This window comes from Erpetoichthys calabaricus, chromosome 4, assembly GCF_900747795.2.
Source record: "Erpetoichthys calabaricus chromosome 4, fErpCal1.3, whole genome shotgun sequence".
NCBI classification, from domain to species: domain Eukaryota; kingdom Metazoa; phylum Chordata; class Cladistia; order Polypteriformes; family Polypteridae; genus Erpetoichthys; species Erpetoichthys calabaricus.
Window position 1 is genome coordinate 29,445,754 of NC_041397.2, and position 17,507 is coordinate 29,463,260.

The window sequence follows — 17,507 nt, forward strand, 5'->3', positions numbered from 1 at the left end:
CATATGTAAAGCAACCTTGGGTTTGTGAAAGGTGCTCAATAAATAACTTATTTAATGACAAACCCAGGAGTATGTGTAGTGACAGCACTGAAAACTAGAGGCACTTTTGGGTCAGGTGAAAGCCCTTCAAGGAGGAAATAGCAATCCCTGCAGCTGCTGAGAATCTTGACAGGGCTGTTCCAATCTTACTATAACTCCCAGCATGCATGCAAATTGGTAAAGTGGGATGATGCCATCGTGTTTACAGGAAACAGGCACCCTCAGTCCTTCTGAGTAGACCTTCCTTCTAGGAAAAGCATCTGCACCCATCCAGACTGGGACACAAGGCCATCCTGCTCCTTCCATTGTGGCCTCACTTCCTGACAAAGGACCAGAGTTGATCCTGGTCCGGACAACTGTGCATCTACCACACCACTCACGAGCAAGTGATCAGCAGCCAAACACAGTATTTCATAGGTATGGAGAGTCCAAGATCCAGATTCATGATCAGACACAAATTCAAAGAGCATAAAAAAAAAAATTCAAACCAGATAAAGTGTTGCTTTTACATCCCTACATTGATGTTTCTTTGCCAACCACTATGTAGTAAAAGTTACATTAGGGAAGAAATGCAGGTCATGGTGTAATTCTCTCCCCCTTCTAAAAGAGTTGTGCTGGCAATGAATGGCAACAATTTATAAAAGCAATATGAAGAAAAGAAGCCAAGTGAGACATGCCCAATGGAGGCAGAACTTTACACAAAGCTGGAAAGAACCCGGTACATTTCTCAGGGTTGTCGGTCTTATTTCGCTTCTGTAAAAAGCCAAATGGCCCCCTACAGACCAAAAGTGCTATCTAGAATGGGAATGACCAAGGCGCTAAATAGTGTCAAACTCTGATGAATGCAAAGTTAGACTGGGTAGAAATGAAAATTAGTTTTTCCACAGCATAGCCCCTATGTAGTTTTGGCAAGAGGAGAGAAGAGATTGTGCACATCTTCTCCCAGATGATGTGGTGGGAAGCAACAGATATGAAAAGCTCACCCAAAAAGGATGCACAGGACAATAGAGAATTAAGGAAAGGATTTTTGGACAGCCAGCTCTTAAAACTGGTAGGATTGGTTAGTGTCTATCTGTAGATCACTAATAGGATTTCCATTTTAAATATCAAGCTATCCCATAAGTTCGGAACATTTTTTTTTTACCTCCTTACAGGTGTCCCCAACCACCGGTCCACGACCCACTACCGGGCCGCAGCCGTCTGACAGCCAGGCCGCGAGAGAACTGCCGGCAACGGAGACTCAAGACTTTTCAGAACGCTTGGCGGGCGGGGCTTTGCAGCAGTGCAGAGAGAGTCCAAGGTGAGAGAGTATTACAACAAAGTATTGTTACGGTTCCGACAGTTTCCCCATATGACACGAGTCTATAGAAATCGCGTTACTACGAAGTACATTCAGCAAATGCTTTCATTACAACGAAGTGACCTTGAAATGCCTGAATGAATCATCCACAGAGCAGTTAGATCTGTGGTCGCAGCTCAGATGTGCACATTTGCACAACGATCCCCAAACAGAAACATTGTAAAAAAAAAAAATTCTCGAACTTTCCTCGTACTGTTTTTTTTTTGCGGTTTTTAGTGAAAATTTTGCTTATTGCTTGTCAACATTTGAAAAGCATCCATTGGAATTTAACTCATTGTCACCCTCCTAAAGAAACGGCAGACACGAAAAAACGATAACAGTGTTAATGTTTGTGATGTGCAATCTGTTGGAATGGCAAATGCAAAGCATATGTCTTTGTTATATGAAAAAAAAAAAAAAAAAAAATCCCAGGTTGCAAACGTATGCGAACTGCTTAACAATAGAAATGTTATGTAAATTGTGTATAAAACTGCACCCCCCCCCCCACCCGACCGGTCCGTGCAAAAATTTGCATCTAATAAAGTGGGCCTTGCTGTCAAAGGTTGGGGACCACTGCCTTACTGTATCTGTCCAGCAGACCTAGGATAGATGAAATGTGATGCCAAACTGGTGTGTATTGGTGAAGGGGGAGAAAAAGAAAAAAGCGCAAGAGATAATTATCCTTCAGTACCGACTTATTTCAAAACCATCGTTAACAGAGTTTCTCCATCTAGTCGTATTTCCATTGCCAGTTTAATACCAGAGCTAATGCAGGGAGTCTAGATAAGCCACCTACATCTGCAGATTCCATTTGTGCCAATATTACTACGACTCAATTTGTTGGCCCTTGCGTAGTATCATTAGATTGATGCTTTACAGGTATTTGCCAGAATGTCAAATTTTTCCAAAAGGCATGAACAGCCAAAAAGGAGTTCCCTCATCTCTATAGTTGAGAAACTCCAGCATGGCCACTTAGAAAGGCTAAATGCTTACCCTGTTTTGTACCTACACCCAAGGACCTTTGGAAAAACTGGAACAATTTGTAGGTTTTCACCAGTGGCAATACTCAAAAAAAGCTTCCAGGACTTTATGTATGAGGGTCATTGAGCCTCTTTGCCATAACTTGTTAAAGGAACTCCCCACGCAATTCTATGCTATTAGATCAGAGGTGCCTTTGAGTGGTCATATCTGCATGCACAAGTTTCACAGAGCACACTGAACCACCGCTCTAGTGGTTAAGTTAACTAAACCATGCTTCAATCTCAAGGGTAGAGACAATAATTGTGCCAGCAGCTGCTCAAAATAGTCAAGACAGAAGCTGTATGGGTTGAGGAAAACCAAACTATGGTAGTCGCCTTAAAAAGGGCGAGACACAATTGCACTATAAAAATTTATTGTAAAAAAGTTAGAATGACCAAGATAAAGCTTAAATAAAAAGGTCACTATACACATTCATGGACAAGTTAAAAAGTGCATCTTTAAAAACCTTCATTAAAATAAAAAAAAGTTAAGATTTCATGGAAATGTCCGTTAATGGTTTCATTCAAACCAAGTTCACTCAAGTCTGTCAACTTGATAAGCAGTCAAATGGCAAATGCTGTGGCGGCGTAAGTAGTGAGACACCCAGATACCTGCCGAAAAAAAAAAAAGTTATGAGCTGGTTACTTAAAAGCTAAAGGGTGTGAGGAGGCACAACACATGCAAGTCGGGTCCTTACTTGGAGTTCTTGTACTTTTCCCTTATTGCTTGTTGTGGTTGCTTTACAGCTCCCGTAAAAGCTTTCTGTAGGTCAAGGATGCATGGCCAAAGGTCTGCTAGATCATATCCACTAAAGCAAGCAAGTGACTCCGGCTGCAATTCAAGAAAATAAAGACTGTCTACTGGCCTTATTTAACAAGTGCAGAAATTTAAATTGGGATTTTAAAAAGTCTCACCCAATAAACGCTGTTTAAGGTGTAGTTTGCAAGACAAAATGCAGAGGCAGCTATTTGGGATGGCACATATTTCAGAAAGGTATCCGCTTCTAGCAGACTCAGCTCAGCCATGTACTGGGGGAGACAAACCTTCCATTTTAAACACTTATACCCTTAAATCATTAAGCAGCACAAGCAGTCTTGTCTGCAAAGCTTACCAAGGACAGGCTCTCCGTCTTCTTGCAGACTGCCCCTATCCTCAAAAACTGGAGCAGAAATTGATATGGGGTAGGTACTGCCAGGTCAAATGCCAACACTTTTAACAAGAGATGTTCCATGCGCAATAGCTGCTTCTTTGTGTAGGTGTCATCAGTAATGTAGACAAACTCTTCAATGTCTGGTGGGCAGATTTCTTCATGTTTCCTGTAACAGGCAGACAAAAAGTTTAAAACTTGCAAGCTGACAACACACTTCAAGCTACTTGAGTGATTGCTTTACAGTTCTAGTAGAAACTGGCCAACTGTTGGCAATTTCAACTCTACACTTGCCCCATTTGCCCAGCCCAGAGAAACTTCTGAAGTATGTCTTGGATACCTCAGGCTGAAGCCAAACTTTAGTTTCACTCCAAGTGTGATGCAATACTCCAGGGAGGTACCCACTCCGCTTGTTTAGTTGTGCTTTAAACTCTTGTACTACCCTAGTGGAAGTCCGTAACCTGCCAACAGTCCAAGGTGTACCCAAGAGATGGGTTGGGTGTGAACAAATCCACCCCCGCCCTCCCCCAAAAACAGCAATGTCCTCCCATCCCTTTAATAAAATATGCACCTTACACAGACTGGCAAGTCAGGGCCAAGCAGCTTAAGTAATGGGTAGAACACAACCATTTTGTTAATTGCCAAGTGAGGGAGGGTTTCCCCTTTAGGTACTAGTAGTTAAAGGAGCAAATGATCCCGTTTGCCTGTTAACACCCCTTCACTGCAGAACAAGTTACTTACGATGCAAGGAAGACTGCTGCGGTCCCAACTAGCTGCAGCTTGCCCCGGAGAACAGACATGCAAGAAAGAAACCTATCCAGGTAGTTTACTGCCAAATACAGAGTCTCCGACTGAAGTTTGTACTCCTCACACACTTCTACTAGCCAGTCTACCAGGATGACACGCATATTGTTGGTGATGTCCGGTTGCTTCCTCATATAGCCACACCTTGGCCTAAATTTTCTCTAGACAGGAGGGGGAAGAGAAAAAAAAAAAAAAAAAAAAAAAAAAAAATTCAGCCAAATAGTATTTCCTTATTAGAAAATTCTAGAAGCAATACTCACTTCACTTTCTTGCAAGTAAGAGTAGATATCTTCTGCATATTCTGCTACAGACGGGTCACCACATGCAGGAGGCTCTTCATGAACAGACTGCATTGAAACATCTAAAGAACCTAAAATGAGTCCATGAATTATAAAACACTGTACACCTTGGTAGCCAATGACCATATTGTTAAGTTTGACATGTAGCAATTCCACTAGTCCAGGATTTGCTGTAGAAACGGGGAAACTAAAGCCTCATGGATTGGGCTTTGCGAACCTCCAGTTCAAATGTCCCTTCATTCACTGGCCAAAAGCCAAATCCACAAGGCTTTTGGTCCTAACCCCTACCAATTTATGCTATGCAACGTTTATGGGAGTAGCTTACAATATATTGGCAAAATCTTCACATTGCCCAATGCAGGTCTATACAATTGTATGCTAAATGTGAAGGATGGGGGTATAAAACTGCTCGGACATCATTTGGCAAGCATTTCCACAATGGCAAAATTATTCCTTTTAACACAAGTATCTACATTTGATTGTATAATGTGTTGGCCAAAGACTGAACAGGTTACATTGACCAGGAGTCCTTTCACCTGCCTGTGCTCCAAGGTGTCAGTGCCAGCAAGAGGAGGGGAGTGCTATCCCAAAAGGTCTCTGGCTTTGAAGTCCATATGCACTGTTTTTATAGATGCAGGCAATGTGGCATTCTGAAAGATCAGAATTTAAGGGCAATCTAATTCTAGAACAAGTAGCAAGACCATTAACCCTAAGGCAGTGTTACACAAGCATTCCATACTTCAGGGTTTCAAAGGCCACTAAGGCGAGGGTCCTTACAGTAAGATAAATAACCACAGCATTCAGAGCCTAAAATGTCAACCTCCTTTTGCTCTTAAGCTAGTTCATATGCCTTACTGTTGCCATTTTTTAAGCCACCTCCCCTAGCCAAGAGTAAGTTACACCAGGGCTTTCCTGGGACCCACTGCAGCTACAGGTTTTTGTCCCAACCAGCTTCTGTTGAATTGGATTCCTGGCCTAATTAAGTGAACGGTTATTTACCCAAGTTCTGGGATTTAGGAACAGAAATTAAAAACACCCCATACACCAAGCAGTTATGGGAATATGTATTTTCATCTACTCCCCCACCCCTCCCCAGTTTAATTCATTTACTAATTGGGTCCAAGGCTTAAATTTCAGCCTTTGATTATTATTTGATGGCTGGATGTCTGCTCTGCTCATTTTTAAATGGTCATTAATAAAATAGTTTGGGGGCATGTGAGGAAAGCAGAGAACGGGCAACACAAGGAATCCAACAAAAGCAGAAATTTCTAAATGTGTAAAAACCATGCTTTTCTGAATGTAGAAGAGGAAAAATATCAGCCAATTAAAGTCTGTTTAGTTGTCACCGATTAGGACTCAAATTTGCAGCCACAGTGGGTCCCCAGTACTGATTTTGGGAAGCACCGGGCTTGGGTTTTAGATTTAACCATTGGCTATGCAATCTTGCCTCTTTGGTTTAAAATGTTTTTTGGGCAAAAGATTAAAAACTCAAATGCTGAATAGTTACTGGGTCATATCAGTCATCTGTTAGATATGTAGACATCCTAGAGTGGAATTAAACGAATGCATCGGACTACCAGATTTGTAGGTCAGGACCTCGAAAAAGGTTCCAGTGATGATATGAAATGTTGAATTTCAGACCAGCTCAGGTTTATGAGCAATTTAGTGATGCAAGCCAGAGCAACTACTTGGTAGTGTTAGCCAAGAAAGCTTTTGCTCGCGAGTGGACTAATAGTTATTGGCCTAGTGTTTCGTTGAAATGGAAGTCTTGGCACTGGTGTAGCTGGGACAGTTCACGCCAGGTGGCACTTTAAGTTTTAACCCCAAAGGGCTTTGGTAAGCCGATGCATGTAACCCAGGTCAACATACATTTTGAATGTTTACAAACACAGGATGCAAAGATTTAACAAATGCAAATCTTGACAAGTTCAGACTGAAGACTCGCGTGAAGTAAGCCAACATGGAGATTAGGCAAACAAAGCAGTGCGGCCTTCGGGGAAAGGCAACACTAAAATATCCGTGTCTTACTCTAGTCTTAAATACCGATAGGGGTCATCCCAATTTCAGTGGCATTGAAAAGTTCCTTCAGTTTTGTTTATTGGGTTGGGGGGTGTGGGGGAAGCCCTTAAAGTTTTACAAAAAAAGTCATGGAAATTCAGTTGCACCACAAAATTGCCATTAGTGTTGCTAGCGGCGAGAGGCATTTCTCCAAACTGAAGCTTTCCATACTTTCCGTAGAGCAGCATGTGAAAGTAGGACTTTAATAATGTCAGATTTTGCCAACAAATTTGTGTTTGAATAGCTGCAAGTTGGACTAAATTTTAAATTGCAAGCCTATTTTCATAGTTTATGGATTCAGTTTTATTTTTTGGGGGCAAGGGTTAAGGGGAAGGTTGTGTATGAGCTTCAAATTGAAAGGCAATAAACTACCTAATACCACCAAGTCTTCTACAGGACAGAAGGGTTATAAATCTAGCCAAGCCGTTCATGTAGCACCGGTACAGGTAGTACTATTGCTTTCCAGAGTTCACCAATGAACGTAGTACAAAACTGCATTGGTCAATGCATTTAACATGCTGCTTACTGATAATAGTCCATGGTTAAAAAGTGTCCTGCATTGTTCTACACTGCCCATCCCCTCGACAGGATGTCAGAAGAGACTGTAGGAGTCCCGACACAGGTCAAAGGGATTTAAAAGAAAATAATTCAAGGTTGACCATCCTTTGCACCAACTATTCTTTAAACAAGTGTTTAAAAACTGACAGCTCCGTATTTTTTTTTACCTGCACTTAGCTCCAAGAACAGCCTGAAGTCTTTATGTTGTAATGCAATGCTCTCATCTCTGGGCACATTCTCCACAGGCACTGCTCTCTTTTGCACAGGCCTTGGGGGCTCCTGTGGTTCATCCACAAAGACTTCATAGTTCACACTGGAGCGAGTTATTGGACACACAGGGAAAGCTCTCTTGTAAGCATCAGAAGGCTCCTTCTCATAACCAGAGTGATTCCTTGAGCAAAATGAACTCTGCGAATAAAGGCATTAAAATAGACCAAAAAAAAAAAAGCAATCACTTAGATACCCAAGACGACATGAGGAGTCTGACTTGAGCCACATCAGTTTAAAGAGAACTTCTACTCAATCAAAATGCCACATACAGGGTGGGAACCCGATGACAGACCCCTGCACGTCTAATAGTGCTTTCAGAGAAGCTTTATTCACGGGTCAAACGAGAAACTCGTGACTTGTACCAGAGTAACTCAAATGCTTTAAGAGTTTTTTGTGGCTAAGAGGGACTATTACAGGATCGCAGCTTAAGGTATTCAGTCTTAAGGAGCAAAAAAGTGTCAATCGTTGATATTTCGGAGTTCAAATGCAAAAATGTCCCCTACCGATTTCAAATCGTTACATCCTCCCCGTCTACATGGAAGTCTTACCTGACTGTCGGTTCGCCTCCGCTGCTCATTTTCACACAGCACACCCAGAACCGGCCTGTGAGCCCTGGGAACTGGCACTTCCACACTGGGCTCCTTCGCTGTCCGAACTATCGGATTTCGATTTTCCTGGGCGACGTACTTTGAAGCGAGGCGATTGAAGTTCATTATGCAGCCTACAAACACAAATGAGACCGGATTATTACTAATAAAATTTATATAGCGCCTTATGTGCAGGGCACTTATTTAAAATACGTCACCGGTCAAATATCGTCAGGAGATATAACTAAGGCAAAAAATAAATAATGGATTAGTAGAAACTGATCGTTAATAACGCAAGATTGTATTACTGAATAAACCAGCAACATTTAGGTGACATCAACCACCTTGCAAGACTACACGATTAAAGTGCCATCAGCTTTTTCGACAACTTTAATACAGTAGAATGAAACTTCACACCACAAACAAGGAAATTAAACCGCACGTAGAAGAAGCGCAGCTAACCTTCAATCTGCAGCCACACAAGATAAACTTCCCAGAAAAAATAACTAGCTATACACAAATGCTTACCCCAGCTGAATATATATTATTCTCTTAATGAGTGCCTCTTATTGCATTAATGCAACCGTATGACAGGAATCACTTCCCAATAAGATGATCGAAACTCTACAAACAGACTAGGGCTTGATCAGCCGGCAACCCTTAATTCATAATGAACAAAAAAGCTGCGGCGCAGCCAACTCCAGCCAGTCAGCGTCAAGAATCGAGGCGCCGAGCTCCGCAACCAATGGCAACGAGAAAAGCCGAGTTCGGGCACGCTGCGTCACGCCGTTCTGCGAGTCGCTTTCTTTGTGGTGCAGCAGTAATTACAGGTTGGTCTATCTGTCCCCTAGGATACAACTAATTGGTCACAGAGAACAACTTTTATTTTGTACAAATTCCCAGCAAGGAGACTGTTAACTTCGCTTGGCCAATAAACCGAATCATTAATTATGTTTTTGTCTGAAACTGAGTAAGATGAAACGTAAGAGAGCTTCTTAAATAACACGGAAAATGCGCGGCGTTTTTAAAGGAGTGTTCTTGCTTGTGATGAATTCCAGCTGTAATTTTGTGCATTTGCAGTTAGATTAGGCACTATAGGCACATGTTTTATTAGAAATGTATTTAGAATGTGTACTATATTGCAATTATATGTTTGGTGTGGCATATAACAGAGGCATTTCGAGGAATGACAGGCTCGCTGTTACTGTATTCCATCAAAATTCCAAGGCGGCACAGTGGCGCAGTGCGTAGCGCTTTATAGTCATTCCATCCATATACAGTTTTGCAGCATACAGTAGCATGAAATAATGTTCTCTTGGACTGCATTGCCACATATACTCAAGTAGTACATATATAACATAACACAGGAGACAAGACAAGTAAAAATATATACTAATAGAGAGACTAACTGAATAAATAATAGCTAAGTAAATACGTGTAGATAGTAATAATTTGAAATAGATAGTAGTAAATAAAAAAGTGTGAATTAGCTAAAGGCACCCTAATTGGAGATGTTCATAGGAAATGTAATGATTTACTTCATGAAGTAGAATAGTGGCAAAAATGCAAAATATTAAAATGGGAAATAATTAAAGTCTAGATATGACTGATTATAATATACATTTATTTTTTTCAACCTCTGACAGAGGGCTAGATCCCTAGTGAAGAATCAAAAATTACACTATATTTTATATAACTGACATTGCAGTCATTTAAAATATTATGCCACTTGCTTCTGTTTGAAATGTGTTATTTTTAATTTGCTGGGAATTCATCACAGAGGGCTAGGACCACTAGTATAAAAATCAATTCGTGATCAACAACCCTGAAACAGCATAAAACAGCATTCCACATGCCTTTATGACTCATTCCCATTTTTTACGAAGTTTTGTGAAAAGGAATAACTTTGCCTCCCCTCGTATCCCATTTGGGGGTGAACCCTTGTGGTCAGTTGGTGCAGCATGCATATCTTCAAGTCTTTCTAATCATTTTTGCTGAAGTCGTCTATTGGTTTACTCTTTATCATTAAAGGATGCAATTTCCTGCACAAAATATGGTCCAAAAATGGCCTAAAAATTAGGATTTTTTTGGGGTATAGAGGATCAGAAATAGAAGGAAATGACCAAAAGCTTGACATCTTGCTTAATTAGACACCAAGATGAGTCGAACATTATATGATATGTCGGGGTCGGGTGAGTCAGGAGGCGATGTACAAAAAAACTGAAGTGATTTCAAAGTCAAATTAGGTCAAGTTGGGGAGCATGTACTGGTACAGTGCATTGCCACACCCACCACACGACGAAACAGCTTGGGATCCTGGTTGGCAAACCCCCAGGCAGGCACGTGGTCCAGTCCCACTCTCTAAAAATGACCCTCTATCTGCCGTAGCCAGGTGTTATATGGGCGTCCCCTTGGCCTGGTCCAGCCAACAATTAGGATCCTGCAAGCCAGATCACCCTCAGGGAATCGTGCCACATGGTCGTAGTGCCATAACCGACGCTCCCTCATAATGCAGGTAATGTGCCTCATTAAACATTAAACTAGTAACAGAAACAACAGTGGTAACAGAATACTATGGTACCTTCTGCCATATGGATGTAGACCATGGGATGGGTGGGAGCAGACTTTTCTAATGCCATGGCTTTGTAGCTGTCTGAGCCGAACATGGTTAGCTTCTGGTGGATTACCTGTTCTGAAGTGCATGTGGTATGGCTGCTGACCTTGCAGTCACAGATGCTGAAGTTTCCAAACCAGAGAGTGATGCTCGCGGGTTTGGGTTGGGGGAGGTTAGGCTTGCCTTTCTTAAGTCACTGAAGGAAGTGGAGATGCTGCTGCATCTTCTTGGCTGTGGAAATGGTGTTAATTATACATGTGATGTCAACTTCTAGGTGCACACAAAGGGATTTGGTGCTCTTGATCATTACCCTGGAACCCACAATGTGCTGTGGGGTGTTGGCAGCATGGGTCTTCCTGAAGTCAGCAACCATCTCTTTCGTCTTGTCCACATTAAGAGACAGATAGGTGCACATGCCCCAATCTGCCAGCCATTGTATCTCCATTCTGTAAGCTGATTCACTCCACATTTGTGTGTTTATTCTCAGACAGTTTCTATGTATGCATCCATTACAGAACCCGATTATGTAATTCAGAGTCATGGGGGCTGAAGCCATAGTCTATTGCAGGTTACTCTCACTCATGCCAGTTTAGTGTTGCTGATTAACTTACCACTTGTGCCATAATACAGAATTCCAACAACAGCAGACAAAAGGAGATTTAGCAGAGACAGTATCCCACACTTCCAAGTTCAGAATATCATTGTAACCAATAGGGGGTGCCATTGAGCCCCCAAAAGCCAGACACAGTATTGCCCAACATAGTCCCTGGTTCAAATAAAGGACATTTTATTACACACAGTATCTTAGGCAATATGCATAGACAATAATAAAACAATCACAAGACAAGTTGAATCTTTTGTCTCCTTCTGCCCTCCTAGTGAGTGTTGCCTGCTGCCTCCCAAGTCTGACTCTTTGTGGTGAGGTGGTGGGCCCCTTTTTAAGCAGGACCTCAGAATGCTTCTGGTACCATGGTGCGTCCTATTGGAAGCACGTCTGGGTCACATGGGAACCAGGGAGGTCCTAGCCCGACAGTACTCTCTAACGGGACCCCCAACAGGGCAGAACTTCCAGACTCCAATTGGGATGTCTCAAGTGAACCACTGCCACTTATTGTGTGGGGAATGAAAACGCTCCTGGCCTCTGGCTTCTGCTAGTCCACCCCTTATATCCTTCCAGCTGGGCAAGAAATTGTTCCCTCATCCAGCCTGGATGCCCGTCTGTCCTACATGGCACTTACATAAAGGTGAGCCTCGTAGGGGCCAGCAACCAGCCCAGCAAGGAGGTATGACTAATATGGAGGCAGTTGTGTGCTGACCTGTCCCAACACATATTCTTTGTTGGGAGACAAAAACACAGTTACAAGGTAAAGCATGCTGCCAGCATCCTCCTGTCCTTGGCATTGTGGCATCTGTAGTTTAACTCCAGACCCCCCTGTCCTGATGAGCCACCTCAAAGGCCTCCATAAATATCCTAACTCATGGCACTCAAATGAGTGTTCTCTGCTGTACAAGTATTTTTTAGACGCTTTCATAATTTCCCCTTCCTGTGCCTTCTTAATTTTTTCATTGTTGTCTCCCCCTGACGTTTGCTCGTTCTGCGTCTGTATCACTACAGTGGGTGGAGACATGTGGCCCCGTTAACACTAGAATTACCAAAGCCTACGAAAAACTTGTAATCCCAGCCCACCTTAAATCCCTTCGCTCCTCTCCTTCAGCGTCTTTTGTGTTGTAAATGTGTCAATAAGCACAAGCAGCAAGCAGCCTGCTATCCCACCACCGCTGCAGAAAAGGCAGAAAGTTCTCTCAGCTCAAGTCTGTTTACCTGCGTGTGAGTTGCCTGGCGTTGTAGAGGGTAAATAATATATCGTTATTTGGAATACATGCATTTCATGTGTGTTCTTTGTCTACAACAATCTATGTAAACACATTGTTAAAACAGAAACATTTTTCATGTTTTAGTAATAATTGACAAAATGTAGACATGAAGTGTATAATGTGTGAAGGCTGAATTCCAAATATCAAATAAACACTTTCACAAAAGGTACAAGTATAACAAAACAAGTGCACTGTTATTCAAGAATATAACTACAGAAAAAGAACTCACGTTAGGGTGCGACATTGACACGCCACGCTTTGGTGACGCAGTGGTAAGAACTGCTGACTGATAATTAAAAGGTCACGGGTTCGACCCCAGATGCCTCCATTTTGAGAAGTGAGCTGCTCTTATTCTTACTATTATAGAATAAAAACATACATTTGATTTGAGTCTGTAACAGCCGGTGTAAATTTATGGTGCTTATAAAGGTTAGCGTTTTTTTTTTTTCTTTTTTATTCAGTTTTATTCTCCCAGTCACGTTCACGCTTCCCCTGGTCTGACACTGCTGTTTTCACATGAAGACGTGCTATAACAGAGGTGAACTCAGATGAGGATGAGGGTTCTACATCGGAGAAAGAATGCACGCCGCACTTTTGTCATCGCTGTACTTTGTATATAAAAGCCAGATAGAATGTTATTTACCTTGATTTATATACTTATCTTCCTACAGCGTAAAGTCACAAGACTTGAGCTGAGAGAACTTTCTGCACTTTCTGCATTGGTGGGGGATGGGATAGCAGGCTGCTTGTGCTGCTTCTGTTTTTTGTAGGCTTTGGTAATTCTAGTGTTAACGGGGTTACCAGATTGGTTACTTCTCCACTGTCAGATGAGCCTCTATTATGAGCTAGGCTTCCCATTATTTTTTGTGGACTTGGAAAGGTTTGGAACCTTCTAGGAACCAAATAGGGGTCCTTTTCGTTGGAGTGACCTTGATAACATTATGGGGTTGTATTAGATCTGAGCAGCCCTGTTTTTTCATGAATCCCTGTCTGTTTTGTAGGAGACAGAGATGTTTGGACCACTTTATTAAACAAAAGTGCCCTTTTCGCTCTGAACTTCAGCTTCTATAGCAATCCTGACCTGCAAAGTTTGAGTAGCAATTTCATTAACTTGAGGTTCAGGGTCAGACACTTGTTTTCTTTTATATAACACTACTCGGTTCTCTTTAAATATATCGAGGAGCCCTTCACGTTACTATTTCACTGTCCACCCTGGCCTCATCCTTCTGAACAGCCTCTTCAATAACATGAGGCTCAGAGGTGGAAAACTTTTAATTTATGTGGCATAGGTGTCAGAATGAATGTGCTTTGATTCTCCCTAGATTTGTCACACTATGTTCCTTTATGACATTCTATATAAGGATCCTGTAACCTGTACAGCCAAGTTGACTCCCAGTTGCAGTCTTATTCCCAGACATCGGAAATACCTGTCGACTGCTCCAAGAGGTGCTTTCGCTGTGTCCTCTGTCCCCTTTTTGTCAGTTTTGAGGTAATTCAGTATAGATAGCAGTTTCTGGACTGGTTACATTAGCTCTTCCAGCTCTCAATTACTCTCCATTACTCTTTAATTTAATATTTTTTGCTGCTGGAATATGTGAATTTCCCCCTGGGATTAATAAAGTATCTATCTATCTATCTATCTATCTATCTATCTATCTATCTATCTATCTATCTATCTATCTATCTATCTATCTATCTATCTATCTATCTATCTATCAAAGATAAACGTGGTTTTCATGCTGAGTCATTCTCTCATCCAGCCAGGAAGCTGTCTGTCCTCTATGGCACTTATGCCATAAAAAGGAAAAGCATTCTAACAGATATCCATTGTAATCAATTTTCTTATAAAAATAAGAGGCTTCCACAAGGAAAAAGGTTTGGGGACCGTCCCCATATAATGTCGGTAGGACAAAGAAAAAACACTTCTTGCAGTGATCAAAAACTTATGCCATGTTTTGACATTGTTATCATACAAAATAGCGCTTTTATGCAGAAAACAAAATGGAAACGGGAAGTGAGTTGGCAGGAGATGACGTCGAAGCTGTGGGACGGATGCAACGTCATCAAGGATGGGCTGGAAGTGATGTGGTAATGATAGCGATGTCATCAGGAGGAGCCGGAAGTAGCGCTGTATGAAAGGGCCGGAAGTGATGTCATCTGGAGGTGACGGATGTGACGTTTTCGGCGTTCATCTTTGGAATCCAGAAGTACGTACTTATTTTTCTTCTTTTTGTCTGATGGAAAGAAAGAGAGAGAGGCACCGTTACCATATATCAACCCCTCGTCTCACGATATTTCACTCACCCTTGAGCTTGTTGACTGCTTCCTAAGCACATGTGTGACACCATTAATAACAAGATTGCTAAATATCATAGTCTATGCTACTTAAATGCACATTGTTGTACACAATTAGTTGTATTTTGTGCTATTTCTATACTTTGAACTTTGACAAATTTTATTTTGTACAATTTAAGCTCTGGATAAGCTTTTGGCCCCTCAACCCTGAGCTGGATTTCAGAGCCTTGAGAATGTTATGTTATTATTTCAGCTCTATTTTTACTTCTTACTGTACAAACAAGGCCCATCCATCCATTGCTAGGCCCTCTGTCTAATTTTGGATTGAAGGGTGGCATAGTCATTTTTCACAAGGCTGGATCCAAGTCTGGGACAGGCACCAGTTCTTTGAAGTACATATTGACTTTCAGTTTGAGCCTCATCTTGCTCTGGGTTTTGCTGTATTTTTGGGGATCCATTGGTTCAAGGACCGCACTTCTGGTACCACGTGACGTGTGAGTTCCTGTCTTGCACCCCAAAACATGAGGCTGAGTCTCAGTACTTTAGCAAAACCAGCTTTATTCAGCTTGAAACAGGAGCAACACGGTTATATATTGTAGCAGGATCTATCATTCTCCTATACACAGACACAGTAATCAGGCAGGGTTGTGGTAATGTTAGTGGCCAAGTAATACTGTTCCCTGCATTTACAATGTTCCTTGCATCACCCATCGACAGCATGTGCTTATATCGTGACCACGATCTTTTTCAGATTTGTTTTCCGGCAAACTGCTCCAGCGCTGGGAGCCTGCGGTTGCACTGGCAACCAATAGGCTGTCTTCCATAGACACTTTGGGACACTCTTCAGCGTGTCGTCCCATTGAGGGGAGCCCCAAAAGAGTTTAGAAACCTTACAAGTTGTACAGCGGCAATGTAAAGTCACCAATTTAGATAGATAGATAGATAGATAGAGAGAGAGAGAGAGAGAGGGAGGGAGGGAGAGAGAGAGAGAGAGAGAGCGAGAGAGAGAGAGAGAGAGAGAGAGAGAGAGAGAGAGAGAGATAGATAGATAGATAGATAGATAGATAGATAGATAGATAGATAGATAGATAGATAGATAGATAGATAGATAGATAGATAGATAGATACTTTATTAATCCCAAGGGGAAATTCACATTCTCCAGCAGCAGCATACTGATACAAAAACAATATTAAATTAAAGATTGATAATAATGCAGGTAAAAACAGACATTAACTTTGTATAATGTTAACGTTTCACCCCCCACCCCACCCCCCCGGGTGGAATTGAAGAGTCGCATAGTTTGGGGGAGGAACGATCTTCTCAGTCTATCAGTAGAGCAGGACATTGACAGCAGTCTGTCGCTGAAGCTGCTCCTCTGTCCGGAGATGATCCTGTGTAGTGTATGCAGTGGATTCTCCATGATTGATAGGAGCCTGCTGAGCGCCCGTCGCTCTGCCACAGATGTTAAACTGTCCAGCTCCATGCCAACAATAGAGCCTGCCTTCCTCACCAGTTTGTCCAGGCGTGAGGCGTCTTTCTTCTTAATGCTTCCTCCCCAGCACACCACCGCGTAGAAGAGGGCGCTCACCACAACCGTCTGATAGAACATCTGTAGCATCTTTTTGCAGATGTTGAAGGACGCCAGCCTTCTAAGGAAGTATAGTCAGCTCTGTCCTTTATTACACAGAGCATCAGTATTGGCAGTCCAGTCTAATTTATCATCCAGCTGCACTCCCAGGTATTTATAGGTCTGTACCATCTGCACACAGTCACCTCTGATGATCACGGGGTCCATGAGGGATCTGGGCCTCCTAAAATCCACCACCAGCTCCTTGGTTTTGCTGGTGTTCAGGTGTAGGTGGTTTGAGTCGCACCATTTAACAAAGTCATTGATGAGGTCCCTATACTCCTCCTCCTGCCCATTCCTGATGCAGCCCACGATAGCAGTGTCGTCAGTGAACTTTTGCACGTGGCAGGACTCCGAGTTGTATTGGAAGTCCGATGTATATAGGCTGAACAGGACCGGAGAAAGTACAGTCCCCTGTGGCGCTCCTGTGTTGCTGACCACAATGTCAGACGTGCAGTTCCCAAGACGCACATATGAGGTCTGTCTTTAAGATAGTCCACGATCCATGCCACCAGGTATGAATCTACTCCCATCTCTGTCAGCTTGTCCCTAAGGAGCAGAGGTTGGATGGTGTTGAAGGCACTAGAGAAGTCTAGAAACATAATTCTTACAGCACCACTGCCTCTGTCCAAGTGGGAGAGGGATCGGTGTAGCATATAGATGATGGCATCCTCCGCTCTCACCTTCTCCTGATATGCAAACTGCAGAGGGTCGAGGGCATGTTGAACCTGTGGCCTCAGGTGGTGAAGCAGCAGCCTCTCCATGGTCTTCATCACATATGATGTCAGAGCAACGGGCTGGAAGTCATTCAGCTCACTAGGATGTGATACCTTTGGGACTGGGGTGATGCAAGATGTTTTCCAAAGCCTCGGGACTCTCCCCTGTTCCAGGCTCAGGTTGAAGATGCGCTGTAGAGGAGCCCCCAACTCCGATGCACAGACCTTCAGCAGTCGTGGCGATACTCCATCTGGACC

The 17,507-nt window shown here is 42.5% G+C and overlaps 1 protein-coding gene across 1 annotated transcript; it reads right to left on the reverse strand.

The window, feature by feature from the left end:
- Positions 1-2,884: 2,884 nt before the first annotated feature.
- ccna1 (cyclin A1) lies at positions 2,885-8,637 on the reverse strand. Its single transcript, XM_028799291.2, has 9 exons — positions 8,584-8,637; positions 8,083-8,255; positions 7,432-7,672; positions 4,610-4,719; positions 4,287-4,510; positions 3,510-3,714; positions 3,313-3,426; positions 3,096-3,229; positions 2,885-3,009 (listed from the first exon to the last, which is right to left on the reverse strand). Exons 2-9 carry the CDS (start codon positions 8,245-8,247, stop codon positions 2,946-2,948), a joined length of 1,257 nt encoding a protein of 418 aa, XP_028655124.2. The 5' UTR covers positions 8,248-8,255; positions 8,584-8,637; the 3' UTR covers positions 2,885-2,945.
- Positions 8,638-17,507: the final 8,870 nt, after the last annotated feature.

Excerpts from the sequence above, each read along its gene's own strand:
- ccna1 (XM_028799291.2), bottom strand. The coding sequence starts at position 8,247 with ATGAACTTCAATCGCCTCGCTTCAAAGTACGTCGCCCAGGAAAATCGA. Across the intron at positions 7,673-8,082 it reads GGAGGCGAACCGACAGTCAG|AGTTCATTTTGCTCAAGGAA; the intron begins GTAAGACTTCCA and ends CTTTATTCGCAG. Across the intron at positions 3,715-4,286 it reads GCAGCAGTCTTCCTTGCATC|GAAACATGAAGAAATCTGCC; the intron begins GTAAGTAACTTG and ends TGCCTGTTACAG.